The sequence below is a fragment of the Microtus pennsylvanicus genome, chromosome 3 (genome assembly GCF_037038515.1).
Source record: "Microtus pennsylvanicus isolate mMicPen1 chromosome 3, mMicPen1.hap1, whole genome shotgun sequence".
Lineage (NCBI taxonomy): Eukaryota > Metazoa > Chordata > Mammalia > Rodentia > Cricetidae > Microtus > Microtus pennsylvanicus.
The window spans coordinates 21,119,993-21,142,418 of NC_134581.1; the positions used below are offsets into that span (position 1 = coordinate 21,119,993).

The 22,426-nt window shown below is 41.4% G+C and overlaps 1 protein-coding gene across 9 annotated transcripts in view; it reads left to right on the forward strand.

Moving 5' to 3' along the window:
- Window positions 1-22,426, forward strand: part of Cep63 (centrosomal protein 63) — a 79,388-nt gene that overhangs the window by 2,645 nt on the left and 54,317 nt on the right. For 7 of the 9 annotated variants that reach the window (XM_075964849.1, XM_075964851.1, XM_075964857.1 and 4 more), the window contains 5 exons: window positions 1,172-1,209; window positions 7,416-7,484; window positions 8,194-8,371; window positions 15,635-15,730; window positions 17,124-17,246. In XM_075964849.1, the coding sequence (XP_075820964.1) occupies window positions 1,181-1,209; window positions 7,416-7,484; window positions 8,194-8,371; window positions 15,635-15,730; window positions 17,124-17,246 (495 nt within the window). In that variant the 5' untranslated portion in view covers window positions 1,172-1,180. Of the gene's footprint in view, window positions 1-1,171; window positions 1,210-7,415; window positions 7,485-8,193; window positions 8,372-15,634; window positions 15,731-17,123; window positions 17,247-22,426 lie in introns of those variants that run through there. The other 2 variants (XM_075964850.1, XM_075964852.1) reach the window with 1 other exon arrangement.

A 22,426-nucleotide genomic window follows, 5' to 3' on the forward strand; every position in this document is an offset into this window, starting at 1 on the left:
GTTTTATATTAGGAAAATTATCTGTTGCATTCATTACTAGGGAGACATGTAATATGAGTCCTCCCATTTGGGATGTTACGGTCGAGCTGTGCACTGGTTCCTGTGCTGTCAGCTCAGTTGACCCACCATGAAGTTGCTCAAGAGTCTTCCAATGAATAGGGAGATCTTTTTTTTCTCTCTCTTTTGAAATTTATTTTTTTATTTTTATTTTTTAAAATATTTATTTATTTATTATGTATACAATATTCTGAGTGTATGCCTGCAGGCCAGAAGAGGGCACCAGATCTCATTACATATGGTTGTGAGCCACCATGTGGTTGCTGGGAATTGAACTCAGGATCTTTAGAAGAGCAGGCAGTGCTCTTAACCACTGAGCCATCTCTCCAGCTCTGCATACAAATTTTCTATTTATTTATTTAATTATTAAAGATTTCTGTCTCCCGCCACCGCCTCCCATTTCCCTCTCCCTCCCCCAATCAAGTCCCCCTCCCATTGGTGATCCTAGAGAAGCTAAATAAGAAGGAGAACCCAAAGAAAAACATATAGGCATCCTCCTGAATATTAACCTTCATCAGGCGATGAAAGGAGACAGAGACAGAGACCCACATTGGAGCACCAGACAGAAATCTCAAGGTCCAAATCAGGAGAGGAAGGAGAGAGAGCACGAGCAAGGAACTCAGGACCGCGAGGGGTGCACCCACACACTGAGCCAATGGGGATGTTCTATCGGGAACTCACCAAGGCCAGCTGGCCTGGGTCTGAAAAAGCATGGGTTAAAACCGGACTCGCTGAACATAGCGGACAATGAGGACTATTGAGAACCCAAGAACAATGGCACTGGGTTTCTGATCCTACTGCACGTACTGGCTTTGTTGGAGCCTAGGCAGTTTGGATGCTCAGCTTACTAGACCTGGATGGAGGTGGGTGGTGGTCCTTGGACTTCACATAGGGAAGGGAACCCTGATAGGGAGATCTTTCATGACTAGCTGTGCCTGGGTCTGTTACTGCACGACAGCCACAGAGTGGTGCCTTCTAGTTGTGTCATTTCTTAGTGCTTGCTTATCTGGCGCTCTGCTGAAGAACCTGCCTTCCACAACTATCTGACTACCCTGAAATATAACTGGGATAGGAACGGCAAGAGAAATGCTTAACTCTGTTCCTTTCTTTTCAGACTACATCAATGAATTGGTGGCCTAGCAACCTTCAAAGGTAACCTGAAGGCTTTACCTTTAAAACTAACAGATAACATAGATTTATGTTTAAGTCTGTGCCTAGCAATCTCCTGAGGCAACCTGAGGGCTTTACCTTTAAAAACAAACCAATAGACTTTAATGTGTTTAACTTGTTTGAACATATTGCAAATTTTTTGATACCCCAAATTATTTTGTTTTTGGCCAGTGGCAACCCTTCAAGACCCATAGTTTTGAAAACTTCCTCCTTCTAGTTTTGCTTTACCTGGGTTTTATGTAGTCCAGGCTGACCTTGAACTTGCTCTGTAGCCAAGGATGATCTTGAATTTATGGTCTTCCTGCCTCCACTTCCCAAGTGCTAGGATTACAGGTGTGAGCCACCATGTCCAGCTCAGTACTGCTTCTTTTCCTTTTTATGTGTTAGTTCTAAAACACCATCATAGTCCCTATAAAACAACGTAAATCCAGGCTTACCTGTAGCAGGTTAGTTTTAGCCCCATCTCCTCCACCGTGATTATTTCTCTCCTTACAGGTACAGTGTTTCACAGTTTGTTCTCAGTAAATAAGTACCCAACGGCAAACACACTTGTACTCTTTACTCTTTTGAGGCCTGCCACCCAACTCCCTAATAAACACACATAGGCGCTTATTATTACTTATGAATGCCTGACCTTAACTTGGATTGATTGTTTCTTTCTTTAACAATTATTTATTTATTTATTTATTATGTATACAGTATTCTGTCTGTGTGTATGCCTGCAGGCCAGAAGAGGGCACCAGACCTCATTACAGATGGTTGTGAGCCACCATGTGGTGCTGGGAATTGAACTTAGGACCTTTGGAAGAGCAGGCAATGCTCTTAACCACTGAGCCATCTCTCCAGCCCCAACTTGGATTATTTCTAGCCAGCTTTTCTTAACTTAAACTATCCTGTCTTCCTTTTACCACTGGACTTTTTCCTTTTCTTCTGTAATCTAACTTCCATTCTTTCTCCATGGCTGGCTGTGTAGCTGACTATCAGGCCCCTAGCATCCTCCTCTCCTTTTTCTCTTGCTCCTCCTCCTTGCTTTTTTTTCTCATATTTATTCTGCCTGCAAGCCCTGCCTATCCTTTCTCCTGCCTCGCTATTGGCCATTCAGCTCTTTATGAGACCAATCAGGTGTTTTAGACAGGAAAAGTAACACAGCTTCACAGAGTTAAACAAATGCAACATAAAAGAATGTAACTTAAGCCAGGCGGTGGTGATTTACGCCTTTAATCCCAGCACTTGGGAGGCAGAGGCAGGCAGATCTATGTGAGTTGGAGGACAGTCTGTTCTACTGAGTGCATGCCAGGACAGGCTTCAGAGCTACACAGAGAAACCTTGTCTTCAAAAAACAAAACAAAAAAAGAATGCAACACATTTTTGCATCATTAAACAAATATTCCACAGCATAAACAAATGTAACACATCTTAAAATAATATTCTACATTACACATTTCTTTTACTCTCCAGTGTCTTACTCTTTTTACCTTGTAACAGATCCTCCATAGAAGTATTGTGATTGTTACCTCTTTTTATAGCTTCTTAGTATTCCCTCAGTGAATGAATATTAAGTGAGTTCCTACTTTATGAATAATGCTGCTGGGAATGCCCTTTATACATCTCAGTTGATATTTTTCCAGTGAGCAGGATTGAGTATATGGCAGGTCTTGCCTTCTTTCTCATTCTCTCTGCCTTGCTAAAAACACTTAGATTACATTCCTAAAGACAGCAAATTCCATTCCCTTATTGGTCACTTCTGAGACTGACTACCAAGATCCAGCTATCAGTATTGAAGTCCAGCAATCAAAAGCCCCCTGTGGCTCACCTATTTAATATGCCCAACTTAAAGAAAGCACCTCATCTTAACACAGGGATTTTCCCTTTTATTTTATAGACCACCGTTTGCCTTTGCTCCACCATCTGCCTCCTCTCTATCCAGAGGCAGTCCTTTGTCCTCTGGAACAAATACCCATCCCTGCCCCTCTCCCTTGATCCTTCCCCTTCTCCCTCATCCTTTGTCTCCTGTCCTTGTCTCTTATTCCCTACCCTCTGTTCCTCTCCCTCTGGGGCAAACAAATCTCATTTGTGCTGAGAACTTGGTCCTTCAGGCTTCAGCCCAAAGGCTATTGAGAATACTGAGTTCTGCCTGTTAGCTGGCTGCGGAGGCCGCGTTAGCATTCGGCGTCGGTGGTAAGGAGTGGCAGATCATCAAACAATTTTTACTTAAATCTGTATTGATTAGGGACACAGAATACTCTGCTACACAGTCTTGTGTCACATGGCTCCATCAAAGAGGAAACAAGTGACTTGTCTGAGGTGAACAAAGGCCATGTTGGTTAGGGACAGAATCAGTGTTGTGGCTGTGAGAAACGCAAGACAACCAAATCCGCAGGAAGTCCAAGTCCTCGCAGTTTATCTGATCCTGGAGAATGGAGACTGGTGCAGAGGGTGTTGCCAAAGAAGCACACCTCACATTGGCAGGCGTTTTTCCAGGGCGCGTTGCCGGTCCTCTGTGCCTGTTTTAAACAAGAATGCCTTTGTCTCAGGATTTCATTTTGAGCGGGTGGCTCTCCTGATCCCTTAATAGCTTTATCACAGTGCTGCTGCCACCTAGTGGCCACAAGGTCATATACTTCAATTTTAGTCTGTTTCCCACCGAGAAGATCTTGTTAAGCATAAGAAGGCAGAGTGAAATAAAAGGTGGCACATGGCTCGGACTGGAGCGTCACACTGCTTGGGTTTGAGCTTCAATATAACTTGTAGCTTTCTGTAGTGAAGTCATCGTGCCCTCTAAGCCTGTTTCCTCAAAGTGATAGCACCTGTGTATATGTACACACATAGACGTACATACATTATATTATACATATGTGTATATATATATATATATATAACATGCATTATACACACACATACTTTTATGTGCATTGGTGTTTTGTCATGGATGTCGGGTCCCCTGGAACTGGAGTATAGACAGTTGTGAGCTGCCCTGTGGGTGCTGGGAATTGAACCTGGGTCCTCTGGAAGTGCTCTTAATCACTGAACCATATTTTATGTCTTTTATGGGTGTACAGAAGATAGAAAGTGTAAGAGGCAGGCAGATAAGATAAACAGTCACTAAAGTTTAACATCTTTTATACACATTGTTATTAAATACTGTCATACACAAATGCCAACAAATTATGTATTATTGAGTAGATCACTAAGAATAACATGACCTAGAGAGGTATAATTTTAGTAGGAGTAATTTTGAGAAATAACTTTAAAGATGAAATAAAGACTTTGGCAGTTGCTGTTCATACGAACAACTGAAGCCCGACAACTCATAGCTGGTGTGTGGCAGAGCAAAACTGCTTTATGGGCCTCTACTTAGTGTTGAGTGGGCTCTTCTGCCCCCCAGTTCTGAAGCAGAGCAAAGGCGGGCCTGGGTGTAATTTGTAATTTGACTGGTTTGGGAGAAAGTGGATTCCTCTCCTTTAGGGTTTATTTTGGGTCATGGTGAAATCTATCAGAATACTAGCTGGAGGAAAGAGCCCACACCATGCAGGAAGAGTGCACAGTGTAGAAACAGGTGCAGATCCAGCACACTTGTGCTTTTTCCCCTTCTCATCCTCGTCTGTCTCTGGAGTCTTGTGTGTCCTCCATCCCTACATTCATTGCCTGGGGTGGTGAACATTTCTGTTTCTTTTTCAGTCCCACGCTGGGGTATTCCTTGGAAAGGAGCATGCCTTTTATTGCTATCTAGAAAGCAGTTTGTATAATACTGAATTTGTAGACTGAAGCAATCTACTTCTCAGAGAAATACAGTTTTTTGAAAAGCATTAGGATAGAGGGACTGAATCTCTACACCCTAACCTTTAGCTAATTCATGGTTGAGACTTTGAAAGCTTAAGGAAAGAAGCCAGTTAAATTTTATGTGTATGAGTGTTTTGCTTGCATGTTTATCTGTGCACCATACACGTGCCTGGCGATCCTCTGGAAATAAAGTTATGAATAGTTATGAGTTGCCATGTGGGTGCTGGGGACGGTACGCGAGCCGGGAACTAGCTGGAGATTTAAAAATACACACACACACACACACACACACACACACACACACACACAGATATAGGGACACGGTCATCCTTGAAACAAGAATGCCAACTTTATTGTGTTCCAGGGATCCTTAACTGATAGCCACGCCCCCGCTCTTGGGATTTTCAGCTGTAAAACCCATCAGAATCCACTCTCCTGCCACCAGGAACTCACGAGGGTCTTGTGCTCAGAGCAGCTGCACGCACAGGAAAATAAGTTGTTTCACTCCGTCAGCAAAGGGTCTGAGGCAGGCAAAGAAAGTCAAGGGGCCAGGAGTCTGCAGCCCCCAACAGGGAATCAAACCTGGGTCCTCTGCAATAACAAGTGTTCTTAACCATTAAGCTTTCTTTCTGCCAATAGGGCACTTTTTAAGGCATGAAAGGTGGTTGGCCAAGGAATGTTTTGAGGATTTATGAAGAGAAACTTAACACACAACTCACGATACTTCTGAATTTAAGGGTCTTTTTCTTTTGTATGACTTTCTCTTTTCTATCTCCCCTCTTTGTCCTTCAGTTGTAGCAGTTTGCATAACGAGGAAGGGGAGATGGGGGTCACCAAAGGCATGCAATGGTGCTATGTTGGGACACAGCTCAGCTCTCCACTGCAGAAATGAGTCTCATCGGTTTTCTGTCCTTGAGAGACCGGTGGTCTAGAAAAAAGGAAGAACATGCAAATTCTGTGTAATTTGGGGTGAATAGTGGGGGAGTGTGTCAAAGACAAGGCACCATGCAGTGCTGTTGACTTTGTCCTTAGGTTCTAGGGGACAGAGTATGATGCAGGAAGTTTTCTCTTAGAGTCAGTAGGGTCTGTTGCTGACCTGGGAGCTTAATTTTTTTGGGGGGAGGGGCGTTGAGATAGGGTTTCTTGGTATAACAGCCCTGACTATCCTGGAACTAGCTCGTGTAGACCATGCTGGCCTCAAACTCACAGACTTCCTTATTTTGTTTTATAAGTATGGGTGTTTTCCCTGCATGTATGTTTATCACGTGCATACCTGGTGCCTGCAGAGGCCAGAAGAGGGTGTTGGGACTCCTGGAACTGGAGCTACAATTGTGAATAGCCATGTAGGTTCTGAGAACTGAGCCCAGGTCTTCCTCAAGAGCAGGAGTGACTTACTGAACCCTCCAACCCATGACCAGGGAGTTTAGCCTCTGTATAATGAAGGGAGTTTAGCTTCTGTATAATGGCTCTAGTTTTAAAAATCAAGAAACCTATGATTGAAAAGCAAACAAAAACCCCTGTGTTATGTGAGTGAAAAACTATTTTTCCTCTCATTTTGTAAAGAGGTTTGTAAAAGTCCCTTGAGAGAAAATGCTTTCTGCCCTTATGTTCTTTAAGGATTAGGCCTAGAGGGGCTAGAGGGATGGCTCAGCAGTTAAGAGCATGTACTTACTGTTCTTGAGGATGACCAGAGTTTGTTCCCAGCTCCCAGATCTGGTGGCTCCGATGCCTCTGGCCTCTGTGGTACCTGAACATATCTGTACACACCCATGCGGAAGCACACAGTTAAAAAATAAATAAATAAAAATAAATAAAATCAATCTGACAACAAAAACAGGAAGCCAAGCGTGGTGTTACTACTCAGGAGGCGGAGGCAGGTGGGCTTCTCTGAGTTCAAGGCCAGTATGTTCTACACAACAAAACTGATACCAGGCCAGCCAGGGATGCGTAGTGAGACCCTGTCTCAAAAATTAAGTTAAATTCAACAATGAATGAAAAGGCCTAGAATAATTAGGTGTTTCATTGATTTGCAGGATAATGTCAGAAGCAATTAGGATTTTTTTTTCTTTTAGAATGTATTTGGTGCTAAGCATTTTTTTTTTCCTTCGAGACAGGGTTTTTCTGTGATTTTGGAGCCTGTCCTGGAACTAGCTCTTGTAGACTAGGCTGGTCTCGAACTCACAGAGATCCACCTGCCTCTGCCTCCCAAGTGCTGGGATTAAAGGCGTGCGCCACCACCACCCGGCTGTGCTAGCATTTCTTGAGTGAGATTCCTTGCTTCTACAGTCATTTTACCCTGCTCTGCTTCGTACTGTGACTGCTTTCATTCACTTTAGATCAAATGTTGGGATTCAGAATAGTGACTTTTTTCTCACTCTCTTCACCTTTCCTTTTTTTTTTTTCCCCAGTTGCCAGAACAAAGGGGATTTAGCGATGGAGGCCTTGTTGGAAGGAATACAAAATCGAGGGCATAGCGGGTAAGTTTGCCTTTGACTGGGAGCTTCTTGGTGCAATTTAAAAGCTTATCTGGTTCTGTTAAGCAGATGCTAAGTTGAGCCACTGTACATTTGTGGATGGCATCCCTCCCTATATCTCAGCCTAACAGTACCAGGTGCATGGACTCTTGCTTCTCCTACGGTTCAGAGGGCATCGGTAGGTGGAGAGCAGTGAGGTAGGCCACAATGTGTTCCTAGTAACAGTTGGAAGAAATAATTGCAATAGATGTTGCTCAAGGATGAATTTTTTGAAACAGCTTTTTGTTTGTTGGCTGGTTTTTTAAGTATCTTTTCCCTACACAGTAGCCCGTTTGCTGCCATGGCCATTCATTTGGGCTGAAAGAGACGCGACATAAGCTTGCCTGGATTCTCTCAAGAGCGTTCTAAAATATTCCAGCAATGTGGTTAGTAGTAGTGAAAATCTGACTTGGAAAGCCAGATGTAAAACATCCATCTGTGTTTTAAGTGGCTTTAGCTTTAGGTTACACACTGGAGGAGAGCAAAATGGTCTATAGAGTAAGCAGCCGACTGAGTGTAGGAGATGACAGCATAAGAGCAAGGGCACAGGCATCCTGGGCTGTGCGTCTGCGATGTTTTACTCCTTCAGCTGGGCTTCGGCTGTGATAGTTTTATCTGTGAAAGATGAGAATCCACGTGGGCATAAGTGGTGTTGGTCTGTTGGTGTCTATAGGGGATTTTTGACATCCTGTGAAGCAGAACTGCAGGAGCTCATGAAACAGATCGACATAATGGTGGCACATAAGAAATCTGAATGGGAGGGGCAGACGCACGCGCTGGAGACTTGTTTGGACATCCGCGATCGGGAGCTGAAGACGCTGAGAAGTCAGCTGGACATGAAGCACAAGGAGGTAGACTGGCTGCGCCACTCTTCTGGCTTCCACCTCTGGTTCTCGGTTATCCAGGGTTCTGCATGCCCATGTTCAGGCCCGAATATAACACGGTTGGAGCAACCCACACCCCAGTACTCTTGGTTCATTCTGTTGATAGTTTGACATTTTGTACTGAACATGTTTTTTAAGTATTTGTTAAAAAAAAAAAAGCATTTGTTTACCAAATTAGTTTCTTCTTTGCTTTTTCTTTTTTGGTGTTTTTCCAATATTTATGGTTTATTTTAGTTGAAAATTTATTGTTAAAGTGTAATAATATTAATATTTACTTTAAGGACATTTTACTTTGCAGACATATAATACATTGTTTATGTAAGAAAATGTCAGAGGAGCTGGGGCTATGACTGCCTTAGTGCTCACTGTGCAAGCCTAAGGGCCCATTGATAAAGATGAGCATGGGGCTGTGCCTCTGTAACCTTAGCACATGAAGAAAGTGGAAGACAGGGCCACGTAACCTTTGCATAACTTTTATCAAATTACATGTCTGTATTAATGTCACCAAGTTTAATAGGAGCTGGTTTTGTCTTTCAAATTTAGATAAAAAACAAAGTTAAGAAGTACTGGGGATATGGTTTAACCATAGAGTGCTTACTTAGTATGCTTGAAGTCCTAGGTTCAGTTCCCAGCATTATCTCCCAACCCCCCAAAAATACAAAACAAAAACAAGAATTGAGTCCTTACATTTAATAATTTGCCTCTTTTGTTAAGTTAACAAATCAGGGCTGGAGAAGAAGCTCAGTGGTGGAGTCTAGCATGTGCACAGTCCTGGCCAGGATCTCCCGCACTGTAAGCTAAGCTTAGGAAATCTATTTCAGAAGGACCTTTGTTTAAAACTAAGGGAGACCCACCAGATGGTGGTGGCACACACATTTAATTCTAGTACTCGGAGGCAGAGGCAGACAGATCTCTGTGTTCAGGGCCACCCTGATCTACAAAGTGAGTTCGAGGCCAGCCGGGGCACATGGAGAAACCTTGTCTTGAAAAGCCAGACAAAAGTAAAAAAACTAAGGGAGAAGAAGGAAAATAAAATAAATTTGCAGTCCCATCACTCACTAATACTGATAGTGTTGGGGGAAGTTTAAGAATATTCCCTGATTATTTCTCCTAATTCAGCTGGTACACTAGAAGAACACTGAATACTGGAAGGGAAGCAGGAAGTATTGCAGGTGGAAGCATTGTCTCTAAGTTTCTATACACATTAGTCTGGGAATGAAGAGCTGTAGGTAGATGCTAACCCCAAACCTCATTATTATTTTGCCAGCTTTGCCTACATGGGATTTGCCCTCATCAAGGTTAATACAGCTGACTGCTCTGCCTAGTGTACTGCCAGGACTGGCAATACGACATTGTGATTTGGGTGATGATGTTGTGTACATGTAGGAAGTTTTCAAATAATTAAAACATTATCTCCTAGTGGTTGGCCTTTTGCACTTAGAGTCAAATACCACTTTAGTAATAACAGCTGTATCAAATTTAGAATTTTGTAAATGGTTTATTTGCTAGTCTAGAGTTTATCCTAAAGTTTAGTTAGATCTTTTAAGAATACAATTTATGCAAAGATTGGGAAGGTGATGAAAAAGCACACCAAATGACAGTCACATTGGATTTAAAAAAAAGTACCAACAACCTCCCTCCCCCAACAACTTAACTTGCTGGGTCAGTGGTTAAGAGGACCAGCTGTCTTTCAGAGGACCCGGATTCAATTCCTAGCACTCATAGGGTAGCTAACAGCTGTCTGTAATTCCAGTCCCAGGAGATCTGACACCTTCTAGGCATGCATATGGTGTACAGATTCATAAAGGCAAAACACTTACACATATAAGAATAAACAGACAAGCAAACAAATCAATTTGAGTAGACCCATGCTGCTTTTCTGGGAACTACTGAGGTTTCTTCACTTCTCCTGGGGCAAGACAGAAACAGTTATGCTCAGTAACTGAAGTGACAGCAGTTTCCTGGTTCAGAAAACGACTGTATGTATTGATGTCTAGGTTGTTTCGTTTGTTAAAATCCACAAAAGAAACTCACTTTTATAATTGTGAGACTATTATTCCACTCTGAGGCTGAGTTTGAACTTACTTTTCTGGCTTAGTTTCCATACCATGGGCATTATTACTATTACATAATTGCTTCAGCGAGAAAGAGGATTGAGGGCTGGAGAGATGGCTCAGAGGTTAAGAGCACTGGCTGTTCTTTCAGAGGCCCTGAGTTCAATTCCCAGCAACCACATGGTGACTCATAACCATCTGGAGTGAGATAGATGCCCCCTTCTGGTGTGGAGGCATACATGCCGATAGAGTATTCTTGTACATAAAATAAATAAATACATATAATAATAATAATAATAGAGGATTGAATGAAAGGTTCCCAGGAAAGGATTTTAGGATTTCAAGTTTGGCATGGGATATTCAGGAAATTTAGAATTGCAGATGTCTAGTTGACTTGCTGCTTCCTTGATTGAGTTATTAGGAATTGATTAAGTTTCTAGATGTTATGTACTTCTGTGAAACACCAGTAATGGGACTCTATTCCATAGAGTCTGCGAATCTTATTTCATTAACATACTTTTTTTCTAGGGCTAGGGTAATGGTTTGGTGGATAAAGTGCTTGCTCTCCAAGCTTGAGAGCCAGAGTGTAGATCCCTTGAACTCACTTAAATCCCAGGTGGGCATCTCTTGAAAGGCAGAGATGGGGTCTGGCTAGCGAGACTAAGCTCTATGGCAAACTCTGGGTTCAACTGAGAGACCCTGCTTCAGTGGTAAAGTAGAAGGCAGTAGAGGAAGACTCTGATGTCAGCCTTGGAGCTTCACAGGGTATGCTCGAGCTGGTTTTGTGCGTGCACTCACACATATGAGAACAGACACGTGCGCGTGCGCACATACACAGACACTCACATACACACAAAAAGCCCCACTTATTTCTAATGTGTTTGTAATCTCACATGATATAACAACTAGAAACAGGGCTTTAAGTTTTTGTATTCTGTATTTGAGAGGTACAGGCCAAGAAGCAGTTAGTCGCATGGTGGAAGTTGTCCCAGGGCAGGTGCCTGGTGAGATGGGAAGCCTGTGGTCAGATGTGCATCTGTGCCCAGCATCTTCGGTGGGAGTGTTTTACTGTGCGTGAATGTCATTTATACTAAGCCTGAGTTTCATGGGTGACTGATTTCACCTATTGCAGGCCCTTATCTCCTGGTGGGCTGCTGTGTTTGGCCAGCACCAACAGCTTACAGACCATGCACAGTGTAGGGCTTTGCTAGATGATTTGTTTCTCTTCAGAGAGTTGAGATCAGGTTGATTTTGATGGAGTCTGCCACTGTTAACTCCAAGTTGACCTAGTGGAACAAATGAGAGTTTGAAGCTCTCTTTCAGTGTTTTTCAGCTGAAAGTTTTTGGACAAGTAGCTTCAGCCTGCTCCATCATGTACAAAGTGGGGACCCCTATGCCAGTACTGCTGTGAAGACTGAGACTACCTTGAAAGAAATAAGTGATATCTAAAGTGACCCCTGAGGGTTGGGGTTATAGCTCAGTGGTGAGGTGCTTGCTGACTTCTGTAAGCTGTCCACTGACATCCGCACATGCACACAATGGATGAAACAAACAATTAGAAAAGAACACCCTTCAGATGGATGACCAGAGCTCCAGGAAGAAAATCTAAGCAAATAGTGGTCAGCTGCAGCAGCTTATCATACATTCAGTATTGTGCATAGTGAAGTCAAACTGGTGATGAATGGGGTTAAATTACATTTTTAATCTCAGGATAACCACCAGGGAATTGGAAATGTGACCATCTGACATTAGACTTGTTATGCCAGTGATTCCTGTGTCAGGCTGAGGGAACCTTAAAGTTTATACTAAGTGAGAATATTGTTCAGGTTAGTAGGAGGAGATCATAGAATGATGAGAACAGAGTCAGTCCAAAGAGGGCAAGCAGTAAGGAAAAAAGGTGCAGGGCTTATTAAGTATACATAGCACATAAGGCAATAATTTAAATCCAAGTAAGTCTGTTAGGCACTGACTCAATTAAAAGACAAAAATTAGCTAACAAAGTGAAAATAATGAACCATGGTTATTTAATGATTGTAAAAGCACATGAAGGTTAAAAGTAAATGGCAAAATAAAAATAGCTGCCACCCAGACACTTGAAGAGAAAGATGATGTAACTGTTCATGCTAGAAAAAGCGTGCTTGAAGTGGAATCGCAGAGCTTGACTAAAGGGGACAGCGGTACTCCATCTGCAGGGCGTCAGTCTCAGGATGGCAGTTGTCACCGACACTGTTTCATTCTGGACCACATTCCTTCCCTCTGACTTCATTCTCAGCCATGAAATATGGCTTTCTGTGTCACCAGCACTCCACTGCACTTGCTCCTATCAGGACCTCGGAAAGCTGCTCACCCTAAATCTACAGCTGTGGGGTAGGTAACTTTTCCAGGGCAAACCTCAGCAGGGTGAGGGTGAGTAAGGTCAGCAGGCTCCCATTGCTCATAGAGACAGTTCTGAAACACATCTGTTTGCTTCCTTAGTAGGGTCCCAGGAACACAGCTCTAGCTGCTTACTGTGGTCTTCTGCCCAGGAATAGACCCAGTATGGCCCTTCCTTCCTGTCACCTCACTGTGCTTTCCACGGTCACTCCAGTTACCTGTTCAGAAGTCCACATCTCAAATTGCATTTTTAGGAAAACTCAAAATAGGACAAAATAATACAGTAAGATAGTTTTAACCTTTCTTAGATGTATGCAAAAAGTACCAGGACTGTCAGTAGGAATAATGAAGCCACAGTCATGCTTGGGAGTTTTAACACATTTTTCTTAGTAACTGATGGAGGACATTCATAAAGATACAGATTTGAACAGCGTGATCAGCAAACCTGACCTAGTTTATAACTATAGACCATGACACAAGGGAACTGCAGAGTGTGCATTTCTTTCCAGCACAAACTAAATGATTACCAAAGTCGACTCTATCCTGGGCTCTGGAGTGAATTTTGCCATAAACAAAGGCTTGAAATCACAGATAAACTCTCTTAACATAGCAGAAATAGCTCTGAAAAATCTGTGCATTTGGAAATTAAGAAGTAAGGTTCTGAGTGACTCAGAGAAGTCATAATAGAAATGAAAAGTAGTAGATAGAACTATAATGAGAGTTGCAGGGTGCAGTAGTGTCGAAGAGGGCATAAGAGTATGTCAGAAGAAGATAGGTTGAAAATCTATAGGAAGTGATTTATTTCAGAGGTTAGGAAGAAAGCTTGTTAAATCCAAAAAATTTAGAGGAAGGAAAATTGAAAAATATACACCAAAATTTGAAAGTAAGAATTTGGAAATATCGTGCCATGAGATGATGTTCAAAAGAAATGGAGGTAACGGGCTAGCAAGATGGCTCAGCAGGTAAGGATGCTTGCTGCTAAGCCTAAAGAGCTGAGTTCAATCCTTGGTGCCCATAGAGGATAGGGAGAGTACTAATTCCCACAGGTGGTCCTCTGACTTCTACTCGGTAACTCTAGTAATCCAACTGTCAGCCGTTAATAAGAATCTGAAAGTGTACAAAGCAAACACAGGATTTAGGGAGAAATTTTATTCATGGAAACTGTAGAAGCCTTAACACAGCTCTCTTGCTATTGATGGAACAAGTACATGGAAAGGCAGTTAAGGTAGAGGATTGACCAAAATCAACTTGACCTAATTCATTTTAAACATGTTCTTTTAATGTGACTGAAGCATTTTATTGCTGTCAGGCAGCTACAGCAGATTAAATTGTGTGTTTTTGTAACAAAGTATTTTTAAGCTAAAACAACACAATAAAAGACAACTTTTCAAGTACTTAGAAATTAAGCACTATACTTCTAAAAAAACCTTTCAAGTACTTGGAAAAGCAATATAGTTCTAAATGACCCTTATTTTAGATTTGTTTATTTTATTTATGTTCACCACATACATGCGTGGTACCCACGGAGGTCAGAAGAGAGCGTTGGATCCCCTGGGACTGGGATTACAGATGATTGTGAGCTACCATATGGATGATGGGAACTGAATCATGGTCCTCTCTAGGAGCAATCAGTGCCCTTAATTGCTGAGCCAGCTCTTCAGCCTCCCAGAAACCTTTAAATCATGAAGAAATCGCAGTAAAAATTAGAATATACTTTGATAATGAAAATGACCTTCCTGTGGGTCACACTTGTAGGGTTGGATGAATGCACAGTGGCAGAGTGTGTACTTACACATGCAAAGGCCTGGGTTCAGTCCCCTGTGGATCACATTTGTAGGGTTGGATGAATGCACAGTGGCAGAGTGTGTACTTACACATGCAAAGGCCTGGGTTCAGTCCCCTGTGGATCACATTTGTAGGGTTGGATGAATGCACAGTGGCAGAGTGTGTACTTACACATGCAAAGGCCTGGGTTCAGTCCCCTGTGGATCAGTATTTGTAGGAATAGATGAATGGACAGGCAGAGTGTGTGCTTGTCTATTCAGAGGCCCTAAGATCAGTCCTCAGCACAGAACCAAAATAAACTAAAAAACAACACAGCATGCTTCTCACATGGTACCTAAAGAGAATTTTACCTATCTATATCTCCAGATATGTTACAATAGGAAGGCTGAAAATCAGTCATTTAAATAACCATTTTAAGAAATCAGAAAAAGCTGGCACTGTGGCTCAGTAAATTGTTTGCCACACAAGCATGAGTTCAATCCCCAGCACCATGTCCACTGCAGGTGTGACTGCACACATCTGTAATGAGCACTGGAGGGTCCTAGTCTAGCTGACCAGATGAGCTATGAAATTGTTGTCACTGGTATCCAATCACTGCAGAATGGGTTAGGATTCCTTCCTTACTCTGATAGTCTGGGAAATTATGAAGTAAGTAGTAGCTACTCATTGTCTTTCAGTCTGTCTCTGATGTTACTGAACTGTGCTTTACTTGTAGAAAGTTTTACAGGTTTCTAAAACTGAAATATTTTTGGATATCAAAAAATTTAAACATGCTATTTTTATGAGAATTTATTATTTATTTTAACAAAGAGAGTTGGGGAAAAAAATCAGACAAGGAGTGTGAGTCTTGAACTAACTTTAAATTTGTAAAAGAATTATTTGTATTTTAAGGCTAACCATGTAGATACATTGAGAACGTTAGTTTGCAAAGAAGTGCAAGGATTAGTTTCTTTTTCTGTATTGCAGGGATATTATTTCAATGCTAATACTGAATTGTACTACCCCTTTCTGCTTTTAGATTGGAATGTTGCATCAGCAGATAGAAGAACATGAAAAAAACAAGCAAGAAATGGCCATGGAGTATAAGCAGGAGTTAAAGAAGCTGCAGGAGGAAGTGAGGCTTTAGTTCTGGGATGTGATGTGATGTTCTTTCTCTGTAACCCTTGACTGGTGTTGAGAACTGGTTACTACTTTATATGGTAGGAAATACATATTGTACAGAATACCCTGTGGGAAGAATGTGGTAGAAATATATTTTCTGACCTTGAATCTCGACAAAGAATCTTGCCTAATACACTTGAATTACCTAAACCAGCATTTGAATGAGCACCTAAAGGAAAAAGAGCTATAATATTAAAATCTTGATACCAGAAAACTTAATATTTTAATTTGCAAGGTAATTCAGTAGCTGATTTTTAAATATTGAAAGAGACAAAAGGCTTAAAAATATTTTGGGATTAAGAAAAGCAAGGGCTGCGCAATGACTCATTGGGTAGAGACCTGCAAGCTGTCCTTTGAACCTCCCTTGGTAGGCTATAGAGTACACACTCTAACCCCTCCCCAACACCCCACCTCCCACAAATAAAGAAATAAATATTTTTAAAAGCTGTTTTTTAAAGGAAGAAGATTGGGAGGCAAGAGCTAGCTTAACAGTTGAGTGTAGTGCCCTTGCAGAGCACCCCAGTTCAGTTCCCAGCACCCACATTAGGAAGCTCACAACCACCCAGCACTCCAGCTTGAGGGATCTGACGCCCTCTTCTGGCTTCCGTGGGCATCTGTACTTGCATGTACATACCCACGTAGAGACATAATTAGAACACACATAATTAGAAATTAAGAATAAAATCTTTAAAGTGAAGAAAATTTTATTTCAGTATTTAATTTACTTTTTAACTTTGGGGGAAATTGCTTTTGTTTTGGTTGAAATCAAAGTCTGTTTACTGTGCATTAATGCCCTTAAGAGTATGTCTTGAGACCCACTGACCTAAAGGGGAACAGTTACTGCTTCCTCTTTTATGTGGAGTGGGTCATGGGGGTCTATGAATGCATTGCAATTGTAGTAAAACCAGACTTTTTGTTTTCTTTTTTCGGCCTGGAAATTTCATTGCTAGCATTTATTTCTCACACATACACATGCAAGCAGGAATGTACTTTGAGGTAAGGTATCTCAGGCTGACCTCAGATTCTTCATGACCTTGATCTTCTGATTTTTTCCTGCCTCCACTTAACTGTGTGATTACCACATTTGCTACCACACACAGTTTATGGGCATCCAGCCCAGACCCAGTGCTGACTAGGTCAGCATTCACCAGCAGAGCTATATGCCAGCCCTAGAAGTTTTAGGTGTTCTTTTTCTTTTTTTTATTTTGCTTTGAAACTCTAGCATGCTTCCAATCTATTTTCAATAGGATAATTTAGTACTGCTTTTGCTTTATAATCCCAATTTGTCTGACCACCACAGTTTACTAGCTCTTAAAATTTAAGTTAATAAATAACTGTTTTTACAGTTAGGCAGACTGAAAAGAAGCTATGAAAAGCTGCAGAAAAAGCAACTAAGAGAATTTAGAGGAAATACCAAAAGTCTGCGGGAGGATCGGTCTGAGATTGAGAGGCTGACTGGAAAAATAGAGGTATGTTCACAGCAGTAGTCTGTCGTGACCGTCAGCCATTGTGTGGGAAAATGCTATTTCTTATGAACCCGTTTCCTGAAGCGAGTTCCTGCCATCTCGGGGGCTGCCTCTGAGCTACTCAGTAGTGGGTGAGTGATCCACAGTACAGCCAACCCATCCTCACTTGCTCCCCTGTGGCTGATGGGGTTCTAGGCCATCAGTAATTCTCAAGAGGGTAGTTCTACCCTACAGGGCCCTTGGAAATGTGTGGAAGTTTTGCTTGTTTTTTGTTATTGTTGTTAAGATGATGGAGCATGAAATTGGCATTTAGGGTACAGGGAGCAGGGGTAGCCAACATGCTTGGGACTGTATCCTGGAGAAGATCCTAGTTCAGTACCTCCCATTGTGAGAATGGTGACCATCAGTTAGTAGCAGCATCCTGTTATCACCGTGTTCCCACACCTAACTGAGTAGGTGTTAGCAAATGTGGGGAATTCTTGGCTTTTTCTTGCAGAGAGTGCTCTGCACGTCAGGTGGTTTAGTTTCAGTTCCCATTTAAATGGGGCCGGAGTTACAAAGGGTTCGCCTCCCTCTGCTGATTTTGTATTTGCTCTGTAACTCCGTGATTACTGACAGGAGGCAGTGAGTTCCCTCTCTGTATGAGCTCTGCAGTGCCTTGTAACTGTCACCAGGGTGCTTTGCGACTTCAGAGAGTCTGATTCAGAGTAGGAGTGGGATCTAGGAATCTACACTTTACCCTATTTGAGAAACACCAGTCAGCACCTCTGTGTGACTACTTAAACATTTTCTGTTCTGGGTTATCTGTCACACACAGATGCCAGTATACTTTACTGTCTTGAACTGTAACTCTCATGCTTAATGTTCTTTTATACTTTAATGTTTTTATAGATTTAGAACTTGGACTCAAAATACCACACACATACTGCTTCCCCTCCAGCCGTCTCCACTGCTACCTTTTCTCCCAGCCCTTCACATCCTTATCATCAACCTACACTGCCAACCATGAGCACAGAACCTCAGGAGTTATCCTCTGGCCCAGGTTACTGCACTGACTCTGGGAGGCCATTTCCAGCTCATTGTTATCCTCTTCAACATTGCTCTCATCTTAACGTTTGAGGGTTTCGTCCACAGACACAGTATATAGCACACTCTGCCTTTGGAGTTTCTTAGCATCCTTTCTTCTGTATCTATTCTGTTCTCTTCGTCTTATCCACTTAGTTCCATTGGCATTCCTCAGTTCTCTTTATGAGATGTTTTCAATATATAGCCATTTCCATATTTCTGCCAGTCCATGAGTATGGCAGACCTTTCCATTCTCGGTGTTTTCTTCCATTTCCTTCTTTGGTGTTTAGATTTCATTGAAGAGATTGATTCTTGGGTTCTTAGTTGTGTTATCCCACGGCATATGTATGTGTGTGCATATGTGTATTTACTTAATTCTGCATTTAATTTAATAAATTAAATAATTTATTTTAAAGCTGTTGTGAATGAGATTACTCTTTTGAGTTCTTTGTCAGGGTGTCTGGTATTGGTTATTGAAAAGCTTCTGAGTTTTGTGTGTGGACTTTATATTTTCTGAAGGTGTTCATCAGTTCTGGAAGCTGTCTGGTGGTGGGAGTAGAGTTTCATGTACGGGATCATTGTGTCCAAAGAAAGAATTATGTGACTTCTTCCTTTATTTGTATCTCTTTTCTTCCTTTAGCTTTTTGCTCTAAAACTCCAAAGACTGTTGAATAACAATGGAGAAAATGTATGTCTTTACCTCTCATTCTTCATTTTAGTGGCAGTGTTTGGGCTTCTCCTTATTTAGTATGTTGACTATAGGCTTGCTATATATGTCCTTTATTATGTTGAGATATTATTCTTTACTGTTAGTTTTTTCAAGGCTTTTATAATGAAGGGCTATTGGATTATGTCAAAAGTCTTTTCTGCATCAATTAAGAGGGTCATGTGATTTCTGTCCTTCTGTCTGTTAATATGATGCATTATGTTTGTATATGTTGAATCATTCTTGTATCCTTGTAATGGTGCATACTTGGTCAGAGTGAATGATCTATTCTTTCCCTCTAAGGCAGTGTTTATGTTTTCCAGTAGGTGTGTTTCTTGCAGGCAACAAGTAGATGGATCCTATTTTTTAATTCAATTAACTAGTCTGTGAGGGAGAGAGATACAGAGAGATGGTTATATAGAGTTGAATGTACACATGTCTTTTTGTGCCCATATAAGCACATGTGGAAGCCAGAGGGAGAAATTGTGTATCTTCCTCTGCCAATTTCAAGTTTATGTTTTGAGACAGGGTTTCTTAGTAAACCCGAACCTTGCCATTTTGGCTAGGGTGGCTGGCCAAGCAAGCTCCTGGGATCCTATTGTCTCTCCCTCCAAACACTGGAATTACAGGCACACACAAACATGTCAAGTTTTTATGTGGGTCCTGGGGATTTGAACTCAGGGACTGTCACTTTCTCAGTAAGCACTCCTATCCACTGAGTCAGCTTCCTAGTTCTAGTCTGTGTCTTTTGATTAGAGAATTGAAACTATTGCTATTCAGAGATACTAGTGAAAGTTACTGTTCATTTCTGTCATCTTGTTTTGTAGTGTCTGGTGTCCTCCTAATCCTCATTTGTCCACTGAAGTTTGTTCTTTCTTGTTGCATCATGGATGTTGATCTTTCTCATCAGTATGTAGATTACTACAACGAGGTCAAGAATTCTAGTTTGTGTTTATCAAGGAAAATTTTTCTCTTTCCTTCAGTTCTGAAGAATAGTGTGTTAGTAATATTTTGTTGCTGTGCTGAAACACTATGACCAAAACCAACTTGGGGAGACAATTCAGTTTACAGCTTATAGTCTGTCACCAAGGGAAGCCAGGACAGGAGTTCAAACAAAACAGAAACGCAGGCAGGAAATGAAGCAGAGACAATGGAGGAATGCTGTCTTCTGGTTTGCTTCCTCGACTTACTCAAGTGCTTTTCTTACACAGCCCGGACACATCTGCCGAAGGATGGCAGCTCCTACCACAGTCACTAATAAGAAAGTGCCTCACAGACATGCCAATCTGATGGAGGCACTCTTCCCTCTTCCCACATGTCTAGTTTGTGCCAAATTAATAAAAGCCAGCTAACACAGATGGTTCAGTGGTTAAAATAATCTGGGTTGGCAATATTGTCTTTCAGAGCTTGAATTACATTGTTCTATGCCTTGGCTATTAGAATTTTCGTTGAGAAATCTTTTATTCTGATGGCTTTACCCTTATGTATGTATTTGTGCCTTTTTCTTGCAGCTTTGGTGCTCTCTGTTTTGTATGTTTAGTGTTTAATTATAATATGATGTGGAAAGGTTCTTTTCTGGTCTTGACATTCTAGGTGTTTTTTGTGTCTTCATTGCTCAGCTCCTGTATTTGGGTTTTAACCCATAGCGGTGAGTGTATTTTCTGCTACTTTATCTTGATCTTCTCACTCTTCTATGCTAATGAATTATAGATTGATCTTTATGTATGTATGTGCACATGTGTATGAACATGCTTGTGTGTGTGGCGGCTAGAAGTCAGTGTCCGTTACCTTCTACCTTACTTTTAGAGACAGAGTCTCTCACTGAACCTGACACTCACTGATCCGGCTAGCCTGGCTGGCCTGTAAGCCTAGGGATCCCTCTGTTAATACCTCCTTAGCACTGGAATTTCAATTGTGTACTGCCATGCCCAGCATTTTCTAGTGAGTGCTGGCCTATATGCTTGCATGGCAAGCATTGTTTACATACTAAGCCATCTTACCAGCCCCTACATTTGGTCTTGTAATGGTATCCTGTGGATCTTGTACATTGTCTTCATACTGTCTTATTATTTTTTTAAAAAAAATATTTAATTTAGTTTTATGTGCACTGGTGTTTTGTCTGTATTCGTGTCTGTGTAAGGGTGTTCAATTCTTGGAACTGGAGTATAGACAGTTGTAAGCTGTCATGTGGGTGCTGGGATTTGAACCCAGGTCCTCTGGAAGAACAGTCAGTCTTTTCAACCACTGAGCCATCTCCTCAGCCCTGACTTTCTTATTATGTTTGTCATTGTCAGGATGTTCTAATTCATCTACTTTGTCTTCAGACTCTAAAACTCTATCTTTGATTTGATTTATTGGAAAGACTTTCCATTAAGTTTTTATTTGATTCAATAAGATTTTTTATTTATAAAATTTCTGTTCTTTTTTTTTTCAGTATTTCTTCTCTATTGAATTTCTCTTTCGTATCCTGTATTGACTTTCTTATTTCATTTAGATAGTTGTTTATGTCCTCTTTGAATTCCTTCAAAAGTTTATGTCCTGTTTGATGTCATTAAATATTCTTATCTATTTATTCATTTAGTGTGCATGCCATGTATATGTCACCCTCCAGTTGTGTGGCTGGACTTTTTTTGTTTTTTAAATACTTTCTAAATCGGTGCTGGCACATATGATGGAATGCCATACAGACAGACTGACTGACTGACTGAATGGAATATCAGAAAGCTGAAATAACAATCTAAGGAACAATCTAAAGCTGAGGATTCCTGGAGGACAAAGATGGGACGATTGAGGGTCTTTTTTCTTTGATTTGCCTTATTTTCAGAAATGTCAGGCTCATTTTCATGGTGTACAATTTAAAATTCTGTTCATCAACTATAACTTTTAACTATTTGGCTCTGGGTTGTTAATAAATACCTGTTAAAATGTGGTACATATTTTCCATATTATTCAAGCTTTTGCAATTCTGTGGAATAATAAAATTTTGACTATCAAAAATACTGGTTTAGTAGAATATGAAGTTAGAATTGGGCTATTGAGTTACTGATTTGGAAATCTGTCCAAAGCTCTTCAGTTCTGGGTGTGGATGTCAGGAATTTAGATGGCAAGGGAAATACTGTTATTTCAGATCACTTCTCTGTAAAATTATACGAAATGGTAACAGCCCTTAGGTGGCAGCAGACCTGTGAAGATGCCCATGAGCCCACTGTCAGGTCTGTTTCTTCCTCTTCACCATTAGGGTGTTAAGTTTAGAAAGACAGGCACCCAGAGGCACAGTGTGAGCAGAGTTCATTATTCCTCTCCTGCTCAGCCAGCTAAGCTAATGGAGCTCCTGCTGAGGAGAAGGGCACAGCTGCATCCAGGAGTGGGAGGCTGGGAAGCAAAGTGAGGAGTGTCACAGTCTAGGAAGCAC